Source organism: Lonchura striata, chromosome 13, assembly GCF_050655825.1.
Source record: "Lonchura striata isolate lonStrDom1 chromosome 13, ASM5065582v1, whole genome shotgun sequence".
Taxonomy (NCBI): Eukaryota; Metazoa; Chordata; class Aves; order Passeriformes; family Estrildidae; genus Lonchura; species Lonchura striata.
The window spans coordinates 19374244-19400840 of NC_140715.1; the positions used below are offsets into that span (position 1 = coordinate 19374244).

Here is a 26597-nt window from a genome sequence, read left to right on the forward strand (position 1 = left end):
GGGTATCACAGTGGGGAAAAATATCTCTAAAGCTTGGGAGAGGCTCCCAAGAGGGACACAGGGATGGGGAAGGGTCTGGAGGAGCCATGGGGGAGCAGCTGAGGGCACTGGGATTGTGCAGCTGGAGGAGGCTGAGAGGATGGGAGATAGAGATGGGAAAAGGGGGCACTGCTTTAAACTTTAAAAAAAAAAAAAGGAGGATTTAGATTAGGTGTTAGGAAGAAATTCTATGCTCAGTTCTAGTGAAAGGTGACCCTGCCCATGGCTGGGAGAATGAAGCCAGATGGTCTTTGAGATCCCTTCCAACCCAAACCTTTCTGTGGCTCTGTGAAAGCACAGCAGCAGGATCCCTGAGCCCTTCTCCAGGCAGAGCACCTGATGTCCCACACACACACCAGCACTGAAAGGTGATGTGAAGCCAGATCCAGCTTAGCTGAAATGTCCTTCAGGGTCTGCAGCTCCAATCTCTGCTCTGGGACAGGGACAGGAGCCAGGGAAGGGCTGTGACAGGGCAGGTCAGGGTGGATTTTGGGAAAGGTTCTTGCCCAGAGGGTGCTGGCACTGCCCAGGCTCCCCAAGGAATGAACGGGACACTGCTCCCAGGGAAGCCCAGGGTGGGATTTTGGGGCTGAGCTGGGCTGGATGATCCCTTCCAGCTCGGGATATTCCAGGATTCAGTCCCAGAGGCTGAGGTGGGAGCAGGGCTGGGGGTCCCGGTGTCTCCCCAGGTCCCCCCATGGGTGGCAGCCCCAGCAGGTCCCTGTCCCCAAACTGGGGATTGTTCCCAGCACGGATTGACTGCCTGCCCACACAGGCAAGCTGGAAAACATTCCAATAGCCTGTCTTCTCTGCTTCATCTTGACAATTGGTTTTAATCAGTGTTATCAGCTGCTTAAAACACTTCATTCTCTGGAGCACTGCAGCTTTCAGCCTCCGGGAGATTCTTGGACTGGAGGTGCAGGGTTGGTGATGGGATCAGTTTTGTTTCAAACCAGCACAAAAGGAGAAAGCCTCTTCCCTCCCACCCCACCGCCACAATTTATTTGGATTTTTTTTTCCCCAAAAAAACCACTCGAATAAGCGAATCATATGACCGAGTTATTTTGATACTGTGATGCTGTTTATTCCTGGCTTGTCAATAATTAATTTCAATCTGTTTCTAAAACAGAAGTGAAGGGCATAATTGACTGGGATCTGTTAGGAGTTGTCCTGCCATCTGCACGGGCTGAAGCGAAGCAGTGCAGCATTTAAAGGCATTAAAGGAAATTAAATGCTTTTGGATTAGTGCTGACTTCTGATTAATGTTTTAGAAAAGGATGTGGTAACAGCTGGAAAGGCAGAGATCAAATCATCCCTTCCCTATTGTCCTGTTTCTGTACAGAGACACGTTATCGGGTTTACTCATAAAGTAGCTTATCTTGTTTTTCAGGTGCTTAAGACCTAATGATTTTTTTAATGCTGAGGAATAATCAGGGAAGCAGAAAAGAGGAGAGGCCAATGACAGCTTGTTTGTGGTTATAAAATACGGAGTTACAGAGGGAAAAGCCCTGGCTGGAAACAATCAACCCAGCCCTGAATTCCCCACACCCGAGGGAATGTTAAAGCAAGAAAACTCTTGACTGTGAGTTTTTCATCTCAGGGGTTTTCCCCTCTGTGCTGCACTGGGAACCAGGGAATGTTCCTGCTCTGCCCCCATGACTGATCTGTGCTCCTCGACTGCCGCAGAAAATATGCAAAAGCACTTGAGTTCATTTAGAAAAGTTGGGGTGTTTACAGGAAAGTGAAAATTGAGCTTGAAAGAGTAATTACCCTTCTTTTTACTTTCACACTAATGACTATGCAGAAGATCTTTTTAAATATGTCCATATGTGGGTTTTAAGCATTCATTCCCCATCAGTATTTCACCTTTTTCCTTAAGTGATTTCTATATTCCTGCTAACCAGCAATCATTTTGCCTGAATCTCATTTCCTCATAATAGCAAACCCATCAATCTCTGCTTTATTAAAGAGGGAAGCAAGCTTGGAAGCCAGAACACTCCGATTTGATAAAAGATGTTATGCAAACCATTGATTTTAATTTACAGCAATATCCACTTCTTCCATTATTAACAACTTGGAATTACTAAGGCTGAATAATTAACATGTTCTCCTGATGATGGATCATTCCAAAGGCAGAAAGAACCCAGATGAAATCCCTCCTGCACCCCAGTGAGGCATCTGCCTGTTCCATGTTCCCCAGGGAGCAGAGTGGAATGGTTTTGGAAATCAGGCAGACCCCAGCTCAGGGAAGAAATGATGATGTCTGCTCCAGATCAGAAGGCTGAAGGATTGCTTTATTAAAATTATACTCTATTACATTAATACACTATTTAAAGACAGACTATCCTGTTCTACATAGTTACTTTTTACTTGCCCATCTAACTCAAACCCGTGACTCTGCTGAGAGCCCAACACAGCTGGATCCATCCACTGACCCCAAACAACTTCACCAAATCCAACCCAGCCATCACTGCAGGTGAACAATCTCCAACCACATCCCACATGGGCAAAACCAAGGAACAGAGATAAAGATTGTTCTCTCTTCTTCTCTCTGCTTCTCCTGAGAGACAGAATTGTGTCTCTGTCCAGAGAATGGGAATGGCACAAAATGGCATGAGGGAAACACTCCCAAAAGTGATTTCAGAGCTAAAGTTCCTCTCCCAGATGTTCCAGGGGGAGCTCCTGCCCTGCTGGGCTCTGCTCAGAGCCTGGGTGATGATCACGTCTGCCCAGGACAGGGTGGGAAATGTGGATTTAAAACTCTCAAAGCTAAAAACAAAAAAACCCTGTCAATGTCTGGAGAAATGTCTGGCTCAGGGCTGCACTCCTCTGGCGTTTCCAGAGCTTGTTTGGATGAGTAAAACTCAACATTTCTGTGTGCCAGGACTTTCTAATTTTTTTCAGCTTTTCTCCAAATCAGGAGAGCTCAGTGAGATAAAGTGTAAAAAGCCTGGGATGGTGTTTAGTACATAAAAAGTGACCCCAGGGCCAGTCAAGGTAAAACAGGAAAACAGTTCCACTTTTCAATTACCTGAGCAATCTCACAGCATTTATCCTGGGTGTCCAACACCAGCCCTGTAGGCTGAGAAGAAATTTCCCTGCTGAATTAGTGTCAAGTGTTTAATGCCAGTTTATCTCCAGCCACATTTGATAACAGGAAAAACCCCATTTTCACCTGTGTAATGTGAAGTCATACAAGCAGTTGAAGGTTTAGGATACAGTTTATTCAGGCTATATCATTAGAAATGGCTTTAGGGGGAAAATAACTCAAAATTTTGTAATAAAATCAGGTTTATGAGGAATTTATTGCATGCTGGGAATTTATTTCCTTCCTACTTTGCAAGCTGTGAAAAAAAAAAAAAAGAAAAACCAAAATCTTTCTTTGAAACAGCAAATTATGTGTAGAAATGCAGATTTAAAATATGGCTGACATTGGAGGGGGGAGTTTGTGTTATTCTTCCTTTTTCTTTTCTTCCTCTTTGTTAACTGAAAGAAATTATTGATCTCAGTAGGGGAAAATTAGGCACTTGGAATAAAAATTATTTCCTTTCCCTAACTCTGGAAAAATTACTAAGTAAAGAAGGAAAAAAAAAAAAAAGGAAAGCCAGACTGTTTTGTGTTTTCTCGCACAGAGTGAAGGGAAAAGAGAAAAAGGCAAAACAAAAAGTGAAGATGTAAAATGCTTGTCTTGAGGAAAGTTTGAACCCATTAGTCCTCGTCACATCACATCAGGAACTGCAGTGACAAAGAGTGATGGGTTCAGACTGCAAAAGGGCAAATTGAGGTTATTACAGGTAAGAAAAAATCCTTCCCTGTGAGGGTGGGGCAGGCACAGCTCCCATCCCTGGCGTGGCCCAGGCCAGGCTGGGCAGGGCTTGGAGCACCTGGGAGAGCAGAAGGTGTGCAATGGGATGGGTTTTAAGGTCCCTTCCAACCCAAACCATTCTGTGATTTTGTGACACTAAAATCTTGGGGAAAAAATTGGGAAAGATAACAGGCAGGAAAAAAAAAAAAAACCAAACCAAAAAAAAAAAAAAAAAAAAACAAAAACACAAAAAACCCCAACAAAATACCCCCCAAAAAAACCCCAACAAACCCCAAACCCCCCCTGCCAAAAAAAATAAACAACAAAAAAACCAAACCAAAACGCTTCTGCATGGAAAATAACATGATTTATTTGTGTGTAAAGAGCACAGAAACATTTTTGTGCAGAGGCTCTGCCACCCCTGCCAGTGCCACTGCAGCTCCTTTCCTTTTGTTATAAATAACTGTGTAGTTGTTGGCTTTTGCTGTTGTGTATTAAATTTTGCAAACTGTTATTGATCACAACGATTTTGATGTACCACAGTTTGTAATCACTGCTGGACTGGTTTTAATACAGTATAATTTTGCTACAGATTATTTTGGATCGGTTTTAATACAGTATAATTTTGATACAGATTATTTTGGACTGGTTTTGATGCAGTATAATTTGTCAACTATCATGGCCAATGCCCTGGCCATGTGTAGCTTATCTATGTATTAGTGTGATAAAAATATATTGTAGTTTAGGCTTTCACAAAACATTAAAATAGCGACTGTGTAATGTTAGCTTTTGCAGAATACTTTTATTTTTGTAACTGACAATAGTGAGAATAACTGAAATAAGTCTGTAGAAATAGCTAAAACTGTCTCTATGATTAGACAACACTGAAGGAATCACACAGGTAACATTAAAATAAAGGGGGTAAAAAAGACTTCTGCTACTGACTTTGCCACTATCAATAATCCCCCATTTGTTGTTGTGAAGAAGTGGCATACATACAAGAAATGGCATATAAAATGTGAGGAAATGGCATACACGACTCCCAAAACTCAAATCTGCACTATTGTGTGACGGGTCAGGAGTCAAACAAAACTAAAGAATTCCCAGAACAAGTAAAAGAACTCAAAGGAATATTTGAATTGTATAATTTCATAAATATGCGTTTGATCAGTGCAATGAAAAAATGCATAAGGAAAGTGGTTTGAACTAACTGGCGCGCTCTTGGCAATTTGTCCTTTTATCCCTTGTTAAAGTTTGAAACATTTTCAAGTGTTTCTCCCACTTCTGCCTCTGTTTCCCTCGCTGGCAGTTCGAGTGAGGCCTTCGGCATCGCGGAGAAGATCGTGCTGCTCTCCTTCATCTCCGCCGTCATCCTGATGGCCATCCTGGGCAACCTGCTGGTCATGGTGGCCGTGTGCCGGGACAGGCAGCTCAGGTGAGCCCCCAGGGATGTCGGAGCTCAAAATGTCCCTCAGACATTTTTGGAGGTTCCAGGCCCAGGTCAGAAGCATTTGAGACCCTGGCAGGCAGCTGGAAACAGCTGTGATTTTGGGTTTGAGCCATGGAATGAGTTACCAACCTTGCAGGAAGAACAAGAAGTCACAAAATTTAGATGTTAGAGTAGAAGTAGTCATAAAGTAAAGGGAAGAATTTTTGAGTGGTGTACAGGGGGGTTTTAGGTCTTGTACAGGAGGGTTTTTACTTTGTACATGGGGGTCAGAGGTTTTAAGATGGATTTGGGATTTGGGCCTGCCCTGTCCTCCCTCTTTCTCCTTCCTCACCTCCATGTTCTTGGTGATGTTGGCACTCACAGATTGGTTTAGAGTGGAAAAGCACCATTTAATATAGGTAATAGGCATTGGGGAAAAACTGTAACCATGTAACACGTAATGTACATATAAAAGATAGAAAATCACCATTTAATATAGGTAATAGGCATTGGGAAAAACTGTAACCATGTCACACATAATGTCCCATATAAAAGAGAGCAGCAGCCCTGGCGGGGAGAGAAGAAGCAGTCGGGGTCAGAGAGGATGTCAGGGTGTGTGTGTGCCTCTGCCTGAGCTCTGAGCAAACCACAGCAGCCCGAGGAGAAAATCTTTGAGATAACTTTCAATAAACTGCCTTGAGACCCAACAACAGAGACTGCTGAGCCTTTCTTTGGAAGCTCGGGTTGGAGAAGAAGTTTTTCCACCACATGAAACCATCCCTGACCCAGGGTGAGCTCTGGCATGGGCACACAGCCCCTCCTGGCTGTGCAGCACCAGCTGAGCTGTGCTCAGCGTTAATCCAGCCAGAAATTAAGAACCCAGCCCGGTTCTGTCGCTGTTGAGGCAGGATGGGAACAAAAGAACTCCAGTTCAGAAGGGTTAGATGAATAGAACTCACCTCAACTGATTTATTTCAAATACATCTCTCTTTTTATAAAGAACATCCAGAAGACTAATTTCATTGGTCTTAAAGTAAAAACATCTCCCACCATTGGTGTGCACGGTGGCAGAACTTATCTATAAACAATGTGAACAACGAGAGAGATAGAGAATTATTTCATTCCTTTCCAACTCTTTCCCAGGCCCAGCCTGATAGAAACTTCTCCTTTTTCTCTGACTGAACTGAGAATATCCATGCAGTTCCATAAACCAGGCTGGGCTGACTGAAAGAGGTTCCAAGTAGTAACAGCTCTCCTAAAATACAACATGTGGCTGGTTCAGAGTCCGAGAGCTGTAGGGACCAGACCAATGGCTGTGCAGCACTGGGAGTATTTGAACTGCCTGTAAAAGCTGTTCAGGAACAAAAAAACAGGCTGTTGGGCTGATGAACAGAGGAACAACCAGCCAGGCTGTTGGGCTGGTGAACAGTGAGGATCTGTCGTGGGTTGAGTTTCTGATGCATGGACATCGTGGTACCCAGTGGTGACTGGGCAACCTGCTGGTCGTGGTGGCCCTGTGCCAGGACAGGCAGCTCAGGAGAGCCCACCCAGGGGACACAGCCCCTCCTGACGAGCTGGGGTCACCAGGGAGGTGGCCCTGCCTTGCAGACCCTCCCTGCCCTCGGCTCATCCCGCAGCGCTGGCACTGTTTTAATCCCCATCCTCACCTTTTCAGCATCCTCGGTGTAGAAGAGCAGACAAATCAGTGAAAAGCACAGCCAAGCAGCAATTCCCTGGAGAAACAGGTCGGCCTCTGGCCCTTTTCCATCTCAGATTTCCCAATGAGCTTCAGCAGCAGCACACAGAGCAAGGGCTGGTTGTGGCTGTGCAGCTCCAGCACAACTTAGCAAATGTTGCCCATGATTTGAGGGGGTCACAGGCACAATTCCTGTCTCAAGGCTGCTGCTAACCCTGGGAATTGTCAGCCCAGCCTTAGGAGCAGAGAGATTTAACTGCCTCTATTCATGTGCTGCGTGGGATTTTTAATGGATTTAATTCTATTTTATTGTTGTGATTTAAAAAGTACTCTTCAAGTTAAAATTACAGCTTCAGTCTAGATTATTCTCAGTGCTTTCTGGAAGGATTTTCTCCATTTACAAGTTAAAATAAAATCCCCCTCCTCCAGCCCAAAGTCTCCAGTGAAAGCTGTGAGGCTGAGCCACATGCAGAGGCCTGTGAGCATCCATTTGCCTCCTCTAGGTGAGCAGAAAGATGTGTTTAGGCCAGGAAAATGGTGGATATTTAGCCCTAAAAACCAGGAGCAAGCCAGGAGCAATCATATAAAGTGAGGAGTGTGATAGAGAGGAGCTTTTGGTGCGATGGAGCAGATTAAACCCAAATTCAAGCTGGAATCTCTGTCCATGTGTGGGGGCTGCTGCACTGAACCCACCCTAATGCTGTGATCTGCCTTGCAGGAAAATCAAGACCAACTATTTCATTGTTTCCCTGGCCTTCGCTGACCTGCTGGTGTCGGTGCTGGTGATGCCCTTTGGGGCCATGGAGCTGGTTCAGGACAATTGGATCTATGGAGAGATGTTCTGCCTGGTGAGGACCTCGCTGGACGTGCTGCTGACCACGGCGTCCATCCTGCACCTCTGCTGCATCTCCCTGGACAGGTACCAGCTGCACTGGGGCACTGCTGGAAGCCTCTGCTGCCTCCTGGGTTAGCCCCAGCTGCCAAAGATGGACCTGCTTGGAACAGCAGAGCAATAAATCCCTCCCAGTGGCTGGTTTTGGAGAGAATCCTGACGAGGGCGGGGAAATTTGGAATGGGATGAGATTTCTGGGGAGGGGCTGGGCTGTTCTGTGCACAGCTCTGCTGGCAGCACTGAGCAGGCGTGGTTCTGTTCCCAAGACACCTCCAATGTGCCCAGAGGTGGGAGCTGAGCTGGGGCACAGGGAGGGGCACCAGGGCAGGCTCAGGGTGGGCACCAGCAGGAATTTCCCCATGGAAAGGGAGCTCAGGCCTTGGAGCCACCCAGGGAGGTTTGGGTCCCCATCCCTGGAGGTGTCACCCGGATGTGACACTCAGTTCTCTTGGTGACAAGGTGAGGATTAGGCACAGGTCTTCTCCAGCCTAAATCTCCTGGGAGAGTCTAAAAACTTGCCTTTCTTTCAAACTTTTCTTGCCACCTGGAAATAAAGCCCAAAGCCTCAATAATTTATGGTGAGCAGTTCTGTTTGACTGCTGTCTGCAGATTTTTGGGTAAATGGCAGAACTTCCATAAGAGTTTTTCACAAGATAAACACTCAGTAGAAAACATTTTGGCTATTCATTAATTTTTTTTATTTTTTTTTTTTAGTTCTGTGTGGAGATTTCAATACCTTTAAAAACACTTCTACTTAGTGTTGCTAACAGAGCCAAAATAACCATAATTATTCTTGTTATTGTGACAGCTGATATTTAAATACGTGGCATTTCAGTACCTTGAGAGTCTGAGTGCAGCCAGACTTAAAAAAAAGTTGCTTCACCTCTGTATTGATGGGCAGCAGTGCTGTGGGGTGGGAGGCAGTTCTGTATCCAGAGAGAAGCTGACATCCAGCAGCCACAGCTCCTGTCCTTATCTGCAAGTTTCGATGGCTGGAACACAAATGGGAAGCTCATTATCTTCAAACCATTGACAAATTGCCACTCTGAGCCAATTACCAAGCAAGCAGATGTTGGGCACCGTGCTCTGGACGTGACCTTGCTCTCTGAAATGTTGGAGTTTGATTCTCCAGGCTCTTAATTAAATAGAGAGGGTTGTGGAGAGAAGGGAAATTGGGATTTCAGCCCCAGCTCTGCAGCAGGGGATGAGGAACCTCCCATGTAAGGGGCACAGGAAGGAGGTTCCCCCTTTCTCCTGCCCTCCTGGAGACCTCCCCATGTCCAGAGCTCCTGCTGCCTGTCCCCATCTGTCCCCAAGGTCCTGGGACAGCCTGGGCTTGGAGCTGCGGCTTTGGGGATACCCCTCCACCTGAGCCCTGGGCATTAACCTGAGTTTCTCTGACATTTTTTAGTTGGTTTGGGGTTGTTTTTTTCCCACAGCGAGTTCTGATTGAGAACAGTGTGAAGGGGCCAGAATAGGTGAGGAGGAGGGGGTGGGTGACCCCAAAAGGGCAGAGCAGGTGGGTGAATGAGAGGTTTTTGTGGAGGGAAGGATGATTCAGCCCAGCTTCCCCCCTCCCTGGGCTGCAGGGGCAGCGCTGCTTCCTTCCCAGGGCTTAATTCCATTTTTTCAGCTGTTTGCTCTTGTGTTCATTCAGAATTTATGGCAGTGTGCTGCTTCTAGTTGGTAATTTCTCAGTGATCTATCTCCTGCCTTCTGTTTTATTTCAGGGTATGCAGGTGTGAGTTTCAAGGGGTTTTTAAAGGAAACTAGGTGGTTAATCTAATCCTAAAGACTCAGTTTGAAAGTCATTCCCTTCAGCATATTCACAAAGTGTTGTTTGAAAAGACTTTTATCTGATAAAGTCTTGTATCCATTTCCACTGCTGCCTCTGGAAAAGATGGAAACAAGCACTGAGGCTTGAATTCTCAAAGGCATTGGAGAAAATCTGGAGAAATCACCATGTAATAACGGGATTTTACTGCTAAGACACAGGGAGAGCAGTACTGCAGACAGCCTCTGCCAGTCTCAGTTGGAAAAGGGATTTTCCAAGGTAGCAAAGGTATCTCAGGGCTCACTGAATCCAAAGTTTGCTGCCACTGCCTTAAGCTTTTTCATCATCTCTTTGATATTCTAATATATTAGAGAGATTTACCCTTGAAATATACATTTATTGCATGTTTTATGCATACATGCCCATTCTTTGTGCCAGCGCAATAAAAAATAATTGCACTGCAGATAAACAAACCCAGAAGCTCTGACGGAGTCTCCAAATACAGCAAACCTGTCAGGAGAGGCAATTTTCTCTTCCAATATTTGCAGTCCAATTTGCAATGCAATTGCTTCTCAAAGTCTTTGGGGGATGGAGAAAACAAGAGAGAAACAAACAGGTCCCAGCTGCCTGTGGGTTTGGGTTTGGAGGCACATCTGGCACCTCTTCATGCAGCTGGAGCATCCCCTGCCTGCCTCCTGCAGCCTCCTGCCTGTCCCAGGGCTACAAACCAGTCCTGAGTGTGTCCTTTGATCTGTTGGAACTCCAAATGTCCCTCAGACGTTTTTGGAGGTTCCAGGCCTTGGTCAGAAGCATTTGAGACCCTGGCAGGCAGCTGCAAACAGCTGTGATTTTGGGTTTGAACCATGGAATGAGTTACCAACTTTGAAGGTGGAACAAGCAGTCACAAAGGGTTAGATGGGATAGTAAAAGTAGTTACAAAGTAGAGGGGAAAATTTTTTAGTATTGTACAGTGGGGTTTTAGCACCTGTCCAGGGGGGTTTTTACTTTGTACATGGGGGTCAGAAGTTCTAAGATGGAGGAAAGTGGGCTGATCCTGTTCTTCCTCCTTCTTCTTCCTCGCCTCCATGTTCTTGGTGATGTTGGCACTCACAGATTGGTTTAGAGTAGAAAAGCACTTGGTAATCTAGGTAGTAGGTATTGGGGAATAATTGTAAACATGTTATACGTAATGTATCTTATAAAAGATAGAAAAGCACCATTTAATATAGGTAATAGGCATTGGGAAAAACTGTAACCATGGAACACGTAATGTCCCATATAAAAGACAGCAGCAGCCCTGGGCAGGAGAGAAGAAGCAGTCGGGGTCAGAGAGGATGTCAGGGTGTGTGTGTGCCTCTGCCTGAGCTCTGAGCAAACCACAGCAGCCCAAGGAGAAAATCTTTTAGATAACTTGCAATAAACTGACTTGAGACCGAACAACAAGAGGCTGTGGAGTTTTCCTTTGGAAGCACAGCTTGGAGGAGAGACTTTTCCAGCACATGAGACCCCAGACCAAGCCTGGGGTTCTCACAATCCTCCACTCAGGCACAGCCCAAAATCCCTGCTAGGGCACGGCAGATGCACCCGGAGAGAGCGACAGCTGCTCCTCATGCTGTTTGCAAACATTAATTACCATTAATGGGCAGCAAATTAGCTCAGGCCCGTGGGAGAGGTGATGCTGTAAAGCCTCCCGAGCCCTGTGGTGCCATCGTGTGCCAGGGCACAGAGCGTGGCCCCGGGGGACGCAGGGTGGGCACTGCCCTGCTCCCGGTGCTCCAGGCCAGCATTCCCCTGCCCGTGGCATCACAGACGGGCACGAGGGGCTGACTGGTGCCCAAAGGATGCCCAGGCTGTGGTTGGGTGTTTTCCCAAGCTGGGAGGAAGCCACAGTGCCCAGCAGTGCCCTGTGGAGCATCCCTGGCTGCCCAGGACCACGGGGAGGTTGTTAGTGGGGAGGGTGATTAAACTTTGGCTAGCTGGTAGTAATTCATGCTTACAGTCTGATTAAATGCCCCAAATTCCAGATGGAATTCCTGTAAATTCCTGTGCCCCCAATTCCAGCTGGGCTCTGGGAGGTGACACAGCTGTGGAGCTGTCCCTGCCAGCCACAGCAGCAGCCCAGGCACTGCAGCATCCACCTCCGAGGGCATCAAGGAAAATCCCAGAGCAGATGGCCACGGCACACTCTGCCCCTTATTCAGCTTTGCAAACCCTCCAGAAATATTTCATTTATTTTGCCACCCTGGCTGCCAATAACCCTCCACACACCTCAGCCTCACAGGGACCATGGAGGAGCCCCCTCTCTCCCCATTTGGCAGCATCCATTTGTTTGTGTTCCCTGCTAAATTTATCCAGCTCCAATTAACTGTTCTCTTTAGCATTTTTCTCAGTGTAATTATCTCAACACCAGCAGGCCGTTGTTTTTCTAATAAGAATTTAATTTTGTTAGATATAATCATTTTAGGACATTTTCTTTTTCTGGACCGACGATGCAGAACTTTGTTTTATTTGGCACAACGAGAGCCCAAAGCTTATTTGTTCAGTGGGGAAAAGGAAAATAGAAAGAGCTGTTCTTTCCAAAAAAATATTAAAATCTGGTTATACAGAGGCCAGAACCTGTTTTCACTGAAATATCAGCAACAGCAGTGTTGGATTAATCTTCCACAGGCGCAAATAAATTGAAATTGTGGCTCCTTAGGTTCATCACTTGGTCAGGGCTCAGCTGGAGCTCTGTCCCAGTCTGGATTCCCTGAGGGACAAGGACAAGGGCAGTGATCTCCCACTGACAGAGGGCTTGGCTCTTGCACCCTAACTTTGGGAGAGAGACAGTAGCACCCAATGTTTTCCCATCCTTTTGTCTTCTTTTTCTAGTTTTCTCATCCTTTTTTCTTCTTTTTTTCAGATTTCCCATCCTTTTGTCTTTTTTTTCCAGTTTTTCCATCCTTTTGTCTTCTTTTTTTCCCAGTTTTTCCATCCTTTTGTCTTCTTTTTTCCCCAGTTTTCCTGTCTTTTGGATTCTTTTTTCCTAGATGATTTAAGGGGGGGTGAAATATTACTCAGTATGAGTGCTCAGTGAGTGTTGTGTGTCTCATCCTGGCCCCAGGATGATCCAACATATGCTATGTACATCATTTTACATATGCACATGACACCAAACGCTTTCAAGTGTGGGCCACCCCCAGAGCCAGGCTGTCAGTAAGGCTGGGGGTGGATTTGTCTGTCTGTGATAGCTGAGAGCTCCTTGCAGGGTAAGTGCCTGCAGGCTCCCAGCTCCCAACTGCTCTGCAAACCAGGGAGATGCTTGAATTCCCCTCCAAGGGCAGGGAATGATCTCCTGCAGCTCCATAATTCCATTTCTGCATGCCCAGGAGGCAGGAAGGAGCGGTGGTGTGGTCTGAGGCAGGAGCTGAGCGCTCCAGGGCAGCTTTTCCACAGCCACAGGGTTGAGGAGGTGCTTGGATAAATCAGGAATTGCTTGCCATGGCCCCCAGCCCGTGGTGCTGCTGGCAGGCAGGGCAGATCCAGGCTGGGGAGCTGCAGAAAGTGTGGGACTGGTTCCCAGCTGGGCCCTTCCAGTGCCTGGGGGAAGATGGAAAAGAGAGTGCCAGGGCAAGGGAATGGCTTCCCATTGACAGAGGGCAGGGATAGATGGGATTTGGGAAGGAATTCCTGGCTGGGAGGGTGGGCAGCCCTGGCACAGGGTGCCCAGAGCAGCTGTGGTGCCCCTGCATCCCTGGCAGTGCCCAAGGCCAGGCTGGATGGGCTTGGAGCAGCCTGGGACAGTGGGAGGTGTCCCTGCCATGGTTGGGTTGGAGTTAAATGATCTTTAAGGTCCCTTCCCAAATCCCTTCCCTGTGATTCTGTGATTTCTGCAGTGGCCAGAAGAGCCCCAAAGGCAGAGAAATGATGGATTTCTTCTTTTCAGCCACCTGTAACATGTTAGCACCTGATTCATTCCTGTGGCAAATGTCTGATAAGGAAGAGGAGAAGTCTTATAATAACCTTTGCTTTATTGGAAGAGCTGCAGCTCTGGGAAGGGATTCCTGTGTTTCCCCTCCAGTGGAGAATGTCATTGCAGAGGAGAGGAGGTTTCACATCAGCTGCTCCGCTGTAGGTGCAGGGAAGTGAACATTTGCGAAGAACTTGACTGATAATAGAGAGAATTAATATTTAATTGGGCCTGGACATGGGATTAATCATGTGCATGCATTGCATTTTGTGTTCATCCATCAGGCTGCCACAGCAGCACGTACCAGATATTCCTTGTGAGCCCAGGAAAACAGCTCTGCCTTGAAATGGAGCAGGAGTACAGAGCATGTCTTTATTCCAGCCTCTGGCTAAAACTATTGACAATCTCACAGATATAATTACTTTTCTCCCAGTGAATAAATAGCTGTTTAAATGCTCAGGCCACCACATAGACCAAGCCAGCAGCTCCTGCCCCAGCTGTGACTTCCAGGATTTCTGGTGGCACTCAGAGCTGTCTGTGTCTGATTCCTGGGGTGGAAACCCTGCTGGGCTCTGAGGAGTGGGTGCTGTGCTCCTCTGCCTCCCTTCCTGTCACACAAGTGTCACCCACCCCTGCTCAGGGCACTTGTCACCCAAAACAGTGACAGCAGGAGCCCAGCTTGACTGGCTGAGCACGGGGGAAGTTCTGGTAGCAGCGAAAGTGAAATAAAATAAAATCTTCTGACGTGAAACTGGAGGAAAATTGCTGCTGAATCACTGGGAGGGAAGAAATATGAGAGCTTAAGGTGTCATTTTTACAGGCATAATTTTTACTCTAATGGCCTTTAATAGCAGGAACTATTCAGTGTAATTCAGCTGCAGCAGAGAGAGGAGCAGAGAAATGTGATCACTCCAACTGCTGGCAAGAATTGTTTTCCTGCTGCAGTTAATTATCAGTGTACAGTGGTTTTCTCTTCCTGTTTGCTTTCCAACTTGTCAAAGGGTAGCTGCTGTCTTGGCTGGTTTTATCCTTTCATTGATTGGATTTCTTCTTTTGCCCTTTCTGCAAAGAAATGGAGTCTCTCGTGCCTTGCCTTTGATGCCTTTGATGTCCAGCACTTCCAGTGGGTGACCTCGAGATAAGAAATAATGAAATAGCTTACATTTATTTTTAAATATAGATCCTTTGTGTTGAGAGTCAGAGCTGATGCCAGGGGAAGCTCCTCCTGTCCCAGTAAACATCCCCAAAATTGCTGTTGGAATTCCAAGGTCATTTCCTGGAGCAGGGACCAGCCCCAGGGGAGCTGGAGCTCCACCAGAGGAACATTTCACCCACAGCTCTGAGAGAGCAGCTCCTGGCAAATCCTCTTTTTTGGAAGTGAAGCTTTCCAGAGGAACAGGCTGATTTTTCATGCACATAGGAAACCAGAGGAGAATAGAGGAATTATCAAATTGCAGGAGTTGAATGCCTGTTTCAGCATTTTTCCCCTGTGACATTTTGAATCTTGTTCCAAAGAGACTTTTAAGAAATGTTTTCTTTTGACACTTTGATATTATTTCAAGCCTCTGTGTGGAATATATAATGTGATTTTATCAAAATAAAGCAATTCGGTTGACTCCACATGACTTTAAAAAAAAAAAAAAGCCTTAGGAAAAAAATGGAAATTCTTATATTTTTGTGCCTGTTTAGGATAAAGCTCTTGGTTCCCATTCAAATCTTGATGAAATAAATACACAGCTCGAAGAACAGCTCTTTAATACACACACGTGTGCTTGCTAATTTAATTCCTCTAATTCATGGTTCCGCTGCCCTCATAAATTTTTTTGCAGAGTGTGCTGAAATCCAAAAATCTAAAGAGAAGAAAATATTTTATTGGGAACCTGAGACTGATTGTCAGGTCAGGACCACTGAAAGTTTGCAATTGGATATTTGCTGATCTGGTCTTCTTTGGAATAAGTAGTAATTCCAGTTTTATGTTTGCTACCCCTTCCTGATGGAGAGATCCACCTGCAGGGGGGTCAAACAAAGAGAAAAATTTGATTTCTTCTCTCTTTGAGAAGACATTTTTAGGTCTTAACTGTTCTGGGGCAGGGACCTGTTGCACTTGGGATGTTTTGAAGGGATCAGGAGGAGGGAGGAGAGTTCAGGGCACATCCCCTTGATGGTGCAGACACCTCTGCCCTGTCCTTGGGAAGGTTAAAGCCCAGCTGAAAAGAGGTGGATTCCTGGGAAATGGAAGAACATTCCACTGCCAGTTTCACAGCTTTGGGAGACTTTGTTAATTTGTGCTACCAGCTTTTGCAGCCTTGTCAAAATAAATGTCCAGTGCAGGAAGGAAATGCAGCTAAGGTTGCCTGGAAGGAAAGGATATTCCTTGGAGGGTGGGAACATCCTCAGTGCAGAGGGAGAGCAGGGCTGAAAATGGGATTTCTCCCTTGCCCTGCCACCTCAGACAGCCCACAGCATTTACCTGTGCCTCGTTCTCCCTGGCTGGGAAGCAGAAAATCTGCCTTTTCCTTACATGAACCCTGGGGAAACATCCCCAGTTCCTGTGTGAGGGCCCATGGAAGCAGGCTACAGACCCCTGTTTTCCCTCTGTTTTGGAAGGCAGCTGGAGGAAGGGCTTTGCAATTTAATTTTTAGAAAGTTTGAAAATCTCTTCTGACTGCTTCTGTGCCGTTTTTGTGTCTCATATAGGTAGGAATCTTATAAAAGAAAAGCTTTATCAAATCAGGGTTTGGGCCTGTTACTTTTCTAAGTGCAGCTAAGCAGCTAGCTAAGTTCCCATGTGAAAGAATCTTGAAAATGAAAGTCAGTTAACACAACGAGTTAGTCTTTTGAAGAAAACCAATTTGCACCTTTAATAACAAAAGATCTGTCCCATGAGAATCCAAAAATATATACACCTGTGAATACAAAAAGTCTTAACAGCTACACACACAAACACCTTCGAACCAATGAACTGAGTGGCAGGAAAACTCCCAGCCACCTGGAGCTGCACACAAAGTCTGTGAAAACTACAGAAAAATGAGATATGTGAATAAAGAACTGGCTTTGCTGCATGAAGAAGCTGAGAACCATCTGCTTGATGACATTTTTGCCCTGCAGGTACTATGCCATCTGCTGCCAGCCCCTGGTGTACAGGAACAAGATGACCCCGCTGCGCATCGCGCTGATGCTGGGGGGCTGCTGGATCATCCCAACCTTCATTTCCTTCCTCCCCATCATGCAGGGCTGGAATAGCATTGGCATCATTGATCTGGTGAGTAGCCAAGCTGGGACACCAATCCAATGTGCTGGATGAGTGCTGGATGTTCTCTAAAAAGCAATTTTCGGGGAAAGGGAAAAAGAAGGAGAAACTTCTTGTTGCCAGTGCAGAGGGGCTGCTGAATTTCTTTAAGGGGGGTTGAGGTGGCTCTGTCCTGGAAGGACTGACACAGGATGGGGTGGCCTGGGAGAGGATTTTAGCCACATTCACTCTCAGTTCAGTGAGGAGTCCTTGGAAAAAAGGCCAAACCCCAGCTGGCCCTGACAACACCTCAGGAGTCCATGGTCCCCTTGGCCTTTGCAGCTCTCACTTAAATAATGGGGAGGATTATTCTCTTTAGAAATGAGCAGGAGCTGGTAGTGCCAGGACAAGGGAGTGGCTGCACACTGCCAGAGGGCAGGGTTAGATGGATATTAGGACAAACTCCTTCCCTGGGGGGTGGGGAGGCCCTGGCACAGGCTGCCCAGGGAGGTTGTGGATGTGTCCAAGTGTCCAAGGATGGCTGGATGGGTCTTGGAGCAACCTGGTCTAGTGGAAGGTGTCCCTGCCCATGACAGGGGGTGACACAAGATGATTTTTAAGGTCCCTCCCTGCTGGAGTCCTGAATGCTGAGAATTTTAGACTTTCTGTGCTGACAGATTCTGACTCCCAAGAGAGCACTACATTTGACCTGAGGCCGTAGAGAAAGCTTCCTAAGCTGGCTGATTGCACTGAGATCATGAGCGTGCAGCTGACACCTCCCAGCCCAACCCGTTCTCTGATTCCTTCTCCCCTCCCACCCCAGATCCAGCAGAGACAGTTCAACAAGGCCTCCAACTCCACCTACTGCATCTTCATGGTGAACAAGCCCTACGCCATCACCTGCTCCGTGGTGGCCTTCTACATCCCCTTCCTGCTGATGGTGCTGGCCTACCACCGCATCTACGTGACGGCGCGGGCGCACGCGCGGCAGATCCGCCTGCTGCAGCGCGCGGGGAACCCGGCCGAAACCCGGCAGGGCCACCAGGAGCCACGGCAGGGCCACCAGGAGCCCCGGCAGGGCCACCAGGAACCCCGGCAGGGCCACCAGGAGCCATGGCAGGGCCACCAGGAACCCCGGCAGGGCCACCAGGAACTCCGGCAGGGCCACCAGGAACCCCGGCAGGGCCACCAGGAGCCACGGCAGGGCCACCAGGAGCCACGGCAGAACCCCCCCGACCAGCACAGCACCCACCGCATGAAAACCGAGACCAAAGCCGCCAAGACCCTGTGCATCATCATGGGCTGCTTCTGCCTCTGCTGGGCCCCCTTCTTCGTCACCAACATCGTGGATCCCTTCATTAACTACACGGTGCCCGGCAAGCTGTGGACGGCCTTCCTGTGGCTGGGCTACATCAACTCGGGCTTGAACCCTTTCCTCTACGCCTTCCTCAACAAGGCTTTCAGACGTGCCTTCCTCATCATCCTGTGCTGCGGCGACGAGCGCTACCGAAGGCCTTCCATCCTGGGCCAGACCGTGCCCTGCTCCACCACCACCATCAACGGCTCCACGCACGTGCTGAGGTGAGTCTGCCCCGCTGCCCTCAGGGGCTACAGTGCTAAAGGAATAGGGATTTATGGAAAGGCCTTCACAGGATGCACCTTGGGTGCCAGAGCCTGGCCGTGGCTCCACCCCAGGTGGACTCCTGGTCACGAGTTTTGACACTTTTATGAGTTTGGGTCCATTTCCATGTTGGGGTTCATTGTCCAATTCCAGCTCCAGGTGATGCAGTCCCACCCTCCCAGGCTGCTCTCCTCCATTCCCTGTTTGCACTTTTTGGGGCTGAAGCTGCAGCATGTCCTTGGTTCTGGGCTGGAGAAGGATTGTTCAGTGTGCTGAGCTGGTTCTGGGCTGGTTCAGGATTGTTCAGTGTGCCTGAGCTGGTTCTGGGCTGGAGAAGGATTGTTCAGTGTGCCTGAGCTGGTTCTGGGCTGGTTCAGGATTGTTCAGTGTGCCTGAGCTGGTTCTGGGCTGGAGAAGGATTGTTCTGTGTGCTGAGCTGGTTCTGGGCTGGTTCAGGATTGTTCAGTGTGCTGAGCTGGTTCTGGGCTGGTTCAGGATTGTTCAGTGTGCCTGAGCTGGTTCTGGGCTGGAGAAGGATTTTTCTGTGTGCCTGAGCTATGAGAACTTGCTGACATTTTACATGGAGTTCAGAGTTCTGTACCAACGCAGTACAGAGCCTGGAAAATGTGAAATCTCAAACTGAAGGCATCAGCCCAGGGCTGCCAGAGCCTGCAGCCACCAGCAAGAGGAGTTTGTACAGGATTGCTTTCATTTTGCAATATCTTGGTGGTGTCAGTGCTTAGAAAGGGATGGGGCAAAAGCAATCCTGAGGTGCTCAGACAGCCTGGGTTTGTAGGGAACAGCAGGTGTGCCCAGGAAAGAGCTGGGAGGATGCAGAAGTTGTGTGTGAATTTTGGCATCATTTGGTCTGAAGGAAACAACTTGACCCTGTGGATGCTGCCTGCTGCATCTTCTTTAGGAAAGGGACCAAAGGTTTCTGCCACTGGTTGTTCCAGTGGGATTTTACAGCTGCTTTTTGTCCCCCAGCAGGGAGAGCAGTGGCAAGAGGGACAGATCTTGTGCTGAACTCAGCTATGACAAAAATTAGCACAATAATGAACTGTAAATAGATGGGGATTTCTGGGCGTTCAGGGCTCTGTGCAACACCAGACTGAAAAAAGCCAAAATCATCTGAAAAATGCTGTGCTCCCCTTGAAACAGATTGTTTGCATTTCTTCTGTCACGAGTAGATATTTATTGAACACAAACCAACAAACTCCTGCCTCGATGAATCACTGAACTCCTGTACAGCACAAGTGGATGGGGAGCCAGGTCAGCATTGCTGGAATTTCTGGATAAAACAAGTTGTGAAATTTTGCCGTAGCAAAGAAGATGGCTTTGGGGGAAATCTATTTGAGCAGACAAACTCTGGAACGTGTGGGTCAGGGAGGTCACCCTGGTGTGCTCTGTTTCCTCTCAGAAGTGCTCAGAGCACTGCACTGCTCTCTTCAGGGAAAGCTCTGGTGAGAGGTTTATTTACCACTCATTTTCCAGCACTGAGAGCTCTTCTTCAAATGTCAATTGGATTTCTCCAAAGGAAAACACTTCCTGATTTTTCTCTTGAATGAGCCAAGAGAAACAAAGTGGGAAAAAGCAGAAAAGAAGCACCTTGGGGGTTTGGAGCTGCAGTGAGCCCCAGTGCTCCCTGCTGCCACTGGAACAGGAGTGCAGCAGCTCAGGCTCCAGCTTTTAGAGGTTTAACAGCTCCACGGATCCCGTGGAATAAAAATAAATCCCTGGTGCTAGGAAAGTGCTCAGAGCTGCTGTGGAGCAAAAGGATTAGTGACCACAGAATCCTGGAACCATAGAATGGTTTGTGTGGGTTTTTGAATGGTTTGTGATGGTTTTTGAATGGTTTTGGGTGAATTTTTGAATGGTTTGTGGTGGATTTTGAATGGTTCGTGGTGGTTTTTTGAATGGTTTATATGGTTTTTGAATGGTTTGTGGTGGTTTTTTGAATGGTTTGTGGTGGATTTTTGAATGGTTTGTGGTGGTTTTTTGAATGGTTTTTGAATGATTTATTATGGTTTTTGAATGGTTTTTGAATTATTTATGATGGTTTTTGAATGGTTTGTGATGGGTTTTGGATGGCTTGTGGTGGATTTTGAATGGTTCATGGTGGTTTTTTGAATGGTTTATGATGGTTTTTGAATGGTTTATGATGGTTTTTGAATGGTTTGTGATGGGTTTTGGATGGCTTGTGGTGGATTTTGAATGGTTTGTGGTGGTTTTTGGATGGTTTGTGATGTTTGGCTCTCGGCCAGGGTTCCCCCAGAGCACAGATGGTGCTGGGGGTGGAGCAGTGGTCCCACCCCACCTGTGAGGCTGGGATTTCATGGGCTGCAGCTGTGGCTCAGCTCAGGAAACGTAGAGGTTGTCCCTCAGAGCTGTTCCTGGTGCACCCAGAAGGTCCCTCAGGATCTGGGCTTGCAGGTAAAACATCTCCTCCTGTTCTCCCTCCTCCTGTTCTTCATCCTTCCCTGGGCACTAAGGCAGGTGAGGAGGCCACGGAGCTTCCCAAGGCAGAGTGCTGGGGGTTGGAAAGGGTTAAAATTTCTGGCTGCCTGGGGATTTTAATGATCCTGCAAGATGAATCAGAGCTCTGACAGCTTCTGTCTCCCTCAGGACAAGTTCCTGAACCCCAGGTGGATCTTCTGGGCTTGCTCTGCCCTCCCCTCGGTCCCCCAGACTCTCTGTTTCACACTGGATTTGCACTGCGCGTTTTTGGAGGTTTTTTTGGAGGCAAATGTGGAGTTTTTGTGCTGGTGGCACCTGCAGAGTTTTGGGGTCTGTGTTGCCCCTTCTCCAGCAGTTCCTTTATTCATGGCACCATCAGGGAAGAACTTCCCCCCACTTGCCAAGGTGCTGATAAAGCACATTCCCACTAAATTCTTGTTTGGGAAATTCCTGAGCACAACTTGAGAGACACAGCAAATGATGGGCATTTAAAAATGATTATTTCAGTGATATTTCATCCATTTTGGCCAGGGCAGGGCAGCCAGAGGTTGCTCAAGATGTGTTTTCCTCTCCAGAGGTTTCAGCTCAGGGATCAGCTCCCTGTGCCAGCAGAAATGGCTCCAGACCAAGCCCAGGCTGGGGAGATCTGATTGCTGCCTGGAAATGCTAATATTGTTAAATAGTCAACAGGCAATTTGGTTTTCACCTAAATTTAATTAGCTGCCAACCTGGAAAGGGATTCTCTAAAAATACAGGGGATGATTAGACTCAGTAACAACTAAAAAAAAAAAAAGAGTTTTGTCATTTCTGGAAGGAGCTTTCTTAATTTTTGAATGAAGCTTTGCCAATATTTACAACCAAACTTATGTTCCAACTTCCCTGGCGTGGTTTTCCAGCTTGGCATCAGTGCCAGCCTTTCTGTGCCACTCCCTGTGGCTGGGGCTGTCAGGGGTCTGAGCAGGCACAGGGAGCTGTGACCATCAGAGGTCCCTCAGATTTGGGCTGGGCAGGAGAGATTTGGGATCTGCTGCAGGGTCCAGGAGCAGAGGAACCCTCAGGTGCAGGAATGGGGGTGTTCCACAAAGCCCAGGTTACCCCCCCATACCAGAGGAACCTCCTTCCCCCAACCCCTGCTCCTCAAAGAGCTGCTGAAGCCTTGTCCCAGCTCCAAAAATGCCTCACTCCAGGGAACAGAGAGCTGCTGATAAGAGAAAAGCTTCTTGTAATTGTGCTGAGTGAAATCAAGATATTTATCTTATTTCCTACAAAGGATAGAGGAGATTAGAGCTTTACAATAACACAGTTTCCTTCCATTTTCAAAAGATAATCTCTTTCAATATGCCTGGATGTTGGAAAGAGAGATTACAGTGCAGCTAAACCTTTTTTTTGTTATTTGGCCTAATACAAGATTTGGGATCAGAAGTTCTGCATCAGGATGTGTGTGGTGGGGAAGCTCTGCAGGGAGCTCTGGAAGGACTGAGATGTAACTCACCTTTGTATAAATGAAAACGCCAATTTAAGAATTAAGGAAATTTATTAAATAATAATGTATTAAATAATCAAAGTATAAATTTGGAAAAAAAGAAAGCCACAAGCGATTTGACTCTGAGCCAGGGGGTCGGTGCTTGGGGGACTCAGGACTTGGCTTCTATGGCACCAAAGTCCTCGAGGGTCTCCAAGCTCAGTTCTGAGGGGTCCATTTCTGTGCAGACTCTCGGGCTTTGGAAGGGGTTTTCTTTAGCACATTATTGTGCTTTTCCCAGAACTGGTGGAAAATTGCTGGAATGCTTCAGGTGAAAATCTCTGGGAGAAGCTTCTGATGATGCCTATCAAAAATGTCTCCAGCTGGGGTCTTGTCAGATGAGAAATCCTTTGGAATATACATTTCTGGAGACAGTGTCTTTTTGGTATTTTGTATTTCTATCACTTAGCTTGCTTGTTGCCTGACACTGGTTTTAGGGCACGAGATGCTGTGGTTTTTAATTTCATTCAGCACGAATTATTTTATAACATGTATTACATATAGCACCTTTTTCTGCTCCTCATTGCACGATCTGTGCTTTGGGCAGTGAGGGCAGCTGTGTCCTGGTGGGGCAGGACCTGCCTTGCAGCTGGAATTTGGGATCCACGGCCAGAGCAGAGCCCTGCTGGCCACAGCCCCACATTCCCTGCAGCTGGAATGTCTGACAGCTTCTCCTGGCACAGCCCAGACCTGGTGGAAACTTCCCACTTAAATAATGGAGTGCACCTTCAACAACTGCATTTAGCTAAAACAGCCGTCCCCCATACTGCAGCACACACTGAATCCAGCTCCCAGTCCTTTGCCATCTCTCCACTCCCTCCAGAGCTCCAAAACAGGATTTAAAACTAATTTTGGTACCTGAATAAGCTCTGTTATGGATAAGAATTTGCTCTCCACCTACTCACCTTCTGTTTCAACTGACCTTTGAATGTGTTGGGCTGGTTCTCTCCTCTCCAGAGATTAATTTGGTTTATCAGCAGAGTGTTTTCAGACAATGCAAATCAGCATGTGCAAAGAACCCCACGTGCCTTAGGGTTAGAAATTCTATGGAAACCTCAGCAATTATTGTCATGTTCTGTTCTTCCTCGGGCCAGCAGTATCTCCAACTCGGAGCTAATTGTGTAAGTGCATTTTAATTTTAGGTTCAGTTCTTTGTTCTGCTTTTCAATAATTCTCTTCCTTTCTGATTGCTAGAGGAGAATTTATTTAAGCATGGTATGCACCACCCCACTGTAAAGTCACAATGTGCAAAAGCTTCCCTGTTGCTGTGTTAAAATTGCTTTTAAGCTTTTGGAGTGTCTGTGGGAGAGAAAACCTTGTTATTCCCACAATATTTTGGCCAGAAATTTGGTATTTCCAGGAAGGTATCGAGGACATCCAGCACATCTGTTGTGATGTGACTGTCTTTTAACAATTTGCCATTTTTGGTATCCTTCCCATTGCCTGTGGTGCTCACCCACCTGTGAGCCCAGCCCTTGGGCAGCTCTCAGCATCTTTCCGCCTTCAACTTTCCATTTCAAAACAGAAAAATGGCATTTGAGGGTTTGCTTTGATTTATTTGGCATAGCAGAGGCAATCCTTGCTGCTCAGTGCATCTGGCCTGGGAATTGGTCCAGAGCCAGCCTGGTTTTGGGTAAAGCTGCACTTTTGCCATGGGAATGTGGGAATGGCATCCTGCCCTGCAAATGCTCCATCCCTATTAAATCCTGCTGGTGGAGGCTGTTCCTGCATGAGCTGATGATTTCCAGTCCTCACTTCTGCATTAATCGCTCTGGGGCTGTGACAGACCATTCCAGGCAGCCCAGAACAGAGAACTTTGAAATGCAGGAACCAGATTTAGGAGGACAGAGCACTTTGAAATGCAGGAACCAGATTTAGGAGGACAGAGCACTTTGAAATGCAGGAACCAGATTTAGGAGGACAGAGAGCAGAGCTCTTTAAGATGCAGGAACCAGATTTAGGAGGACAGAGAACAGAGCTCTTTAAGATGCAGGAACCAGATTTAGGAGGACAGAGAACAGAGCTCTTTAAGATGCAGGAACCAGATTTAGGAGGCAGTTTGGGAACTCCCCAGGGACTCCTACCCAGGCCTTCTGCTGGGCTGCCCTTAAATTGGGTTGGAAGGCACAGACACATTCCAGACCCAGGCTGGGATGAGTTTTGCACAGCTGTGTAACTTTGCCTTGCTCAGGCAGCACCGGGCTGGGAACGGGAGCTTTGATGCTTCATCCCGAATTCCTCCCTCCCTCTGCTGCTGCTTCTCCTCCGAGCAGTCAGAATTCCCAAATTCCCATCTTGCTCCATTCAGCCTTCCTTGGCAGTGGTTTCAGAGTCGATCACGTCGCTGAGTGAGGATGGTGTCTGCCACTGTCGCTGACAGCCTCTCAGAGATGTTGCTGAAGATGTGGCAGAAGGGTTGTTAATGAGGCTGTTAATTGGTGTCATTCCACTGAGCCATCAAAGCGCTTCACGAGTGGCAGAGCGTGTGGCACTAAAGAGCTTTTTGCTTTATCCCTGAAGTGTTTGTGTTATCATGGAATCCCTGAGGCTGGAAAATCCCTCCAGAATCGAGTCCCAGCTGTGCCCCATCCCCAGCTCAGAGCACCGAGTGCCACCTCCAGGAATTCCTTGGACCCCTCCAGGGATGGGGACCCAAACCTCCCTGGGCAGCCACTTCCATTTTTTTATACTTCCACACAGGAGCCTTTTCGTGCTCTGAAATACTTTTCTCTCTCAAAATGAAGTCTAACAATTCCTTTAATCTCCATATTTTCCAAGCTCTGAGTCCTGGCAGTGCTTTTTTCCACCACCGAAGTGAAGCCACTTCTGGAAAAACACATAAACAACAGTTTAAGTGCAATGCTGAACAATATATTGTAGAGATTTATTTAAGAATTGAAGCAAAAAAATATGGATTTATCCCTTTGCAAAGCTACATGAAACAGAGCAGAGCCAAACAGGCAAACTCAAGAAAAAATCAAGAAACTGGTCGTGCCTCACATTAATGTTATCTATGAGTAACTTGATCACTGATTGATCTGTCAGCGCACAGGAGCAGTCCCAGTTTCCACTGATATATTAAAGGCACATTAATGCATTCAGGGAGATTCATGCCCTGTGCTGCTTTTGTGACAGCCTTTTACAGCAGCAGAGTTGGTATTTATTAGCACTGAGAGCACCTCATAACACTTGGATCCAGCGTTGGAGGCAAGAGCTGCACGGAGCAGCTGCTGCACAGGCAGGGAAGCAATGAGGAGTGGCTGGCACTGCCACAGGTGCTGCCAGGAGAGCTCCCAAGAGCTGTGTGCCAGTGGGGAAGGGGATGTTTTATCCTGCAGGAGTGTCCCAGTCCCTCCCCAGGCAGGGATGCAGCTCCTGGGCATCCCTGGAGCTCCTTCCTTGGGCACAGCCCAGTTCAGCCACTGTGGGATTGAGGCCAAGCAGGCACTGATCTCTGCTCTGGGACAGGGACAGGAGCCAGGAAAGGGATGGGCCAGGGCAGCTCAGGGTGGATTTTGGGAAAGGTTCTTCCCCAGAGGGTGCTGGCACTGCCCAGATCCCCAGGGAATGGGCACGGCCCCAAGCTCCAGAGCCAGAGCTCCAGGAGGGTTTGGACAGAACTCCAGGGATGCTCACAGTGGGATTTTTGGGGGGTCTGTGCAGGGCTGGATGATCCTGTGAGAATTCAGGATATTCCATGACTCTATTCTGTGAGAGAACCCCATAAAACACCAGCTCACAGAACTCAGGGAAATGAAAGATGCACTTCAGTGACAAACCAATTCCTCCGTTTTTGAAAGGATCTTTGTCCTTGATAAATTTTAAAGCAAGCCCATAAAATCCTTTAAAATAAGCTGCAAGCTAAATTAATTTCCTTAAAACCCTCTTTCCCCCTATGCTTGGCTTCACATGTGTTTGCCTGGGAAGATTTGGCTGTAAAATTGTGTCTGCTCACCTTGGAGTTGTTCTTGTCCCAGAATTAACCCTGGGCACACAGGCTGCTGGGCTGTCCTGGAGCTCCCTGCCCTCCTCTCCTCCCTCTTGGCACTCCTGTTTGCACACACAGGGCTTCCAAGCTTTCAGACTCAGCTGTGCATTAAGGGACAGCTCTACATTAGCCATAAAAAAAGTTCTTTGAGGAATTGTAGATGCCTGAAATTTGATTTCTTCCAATCCAGGAGTGC

At 47.3% G+C, this 26597-nt stretch overlaps 1 protein-coding gene across 6 annotated transcripts in view; it reads left to right on the forward strand.

The window, feature by feature from the left end:
* Positions 1–26597, forward strand: part of HTR4 (5-hydroxytryptamine receptor 4) — a 74982-nt gene that overhangs the window by 31428 nt on the left and 16957 nt on the right. For all 6 annotated transcript variants that reach the window (XR_014958352.1, XR_002466981.4, XM_085591604.1 and 3 more), the window contains 4 exons: positions 5154–5279; positions 7688–7888; positions 16693–16846; positions 17637–18394. Coding sequence is in view for 4 of the 6 variants with exons in the window: in XM_085591604.1 (XP_085447730.1) it covers positions 5154–5279; positions 7688–7888; positions 16693–16846; positions 17637–18394 (1239 nt within the window). In the remaining 2 variants the exon portion in view is untranslated. The remainder of the gene's footprint in view (positions 1–5153; positions 5280–7687; positions 7889–16692; positions 16847–17636; positions 18395–26597) is intronic.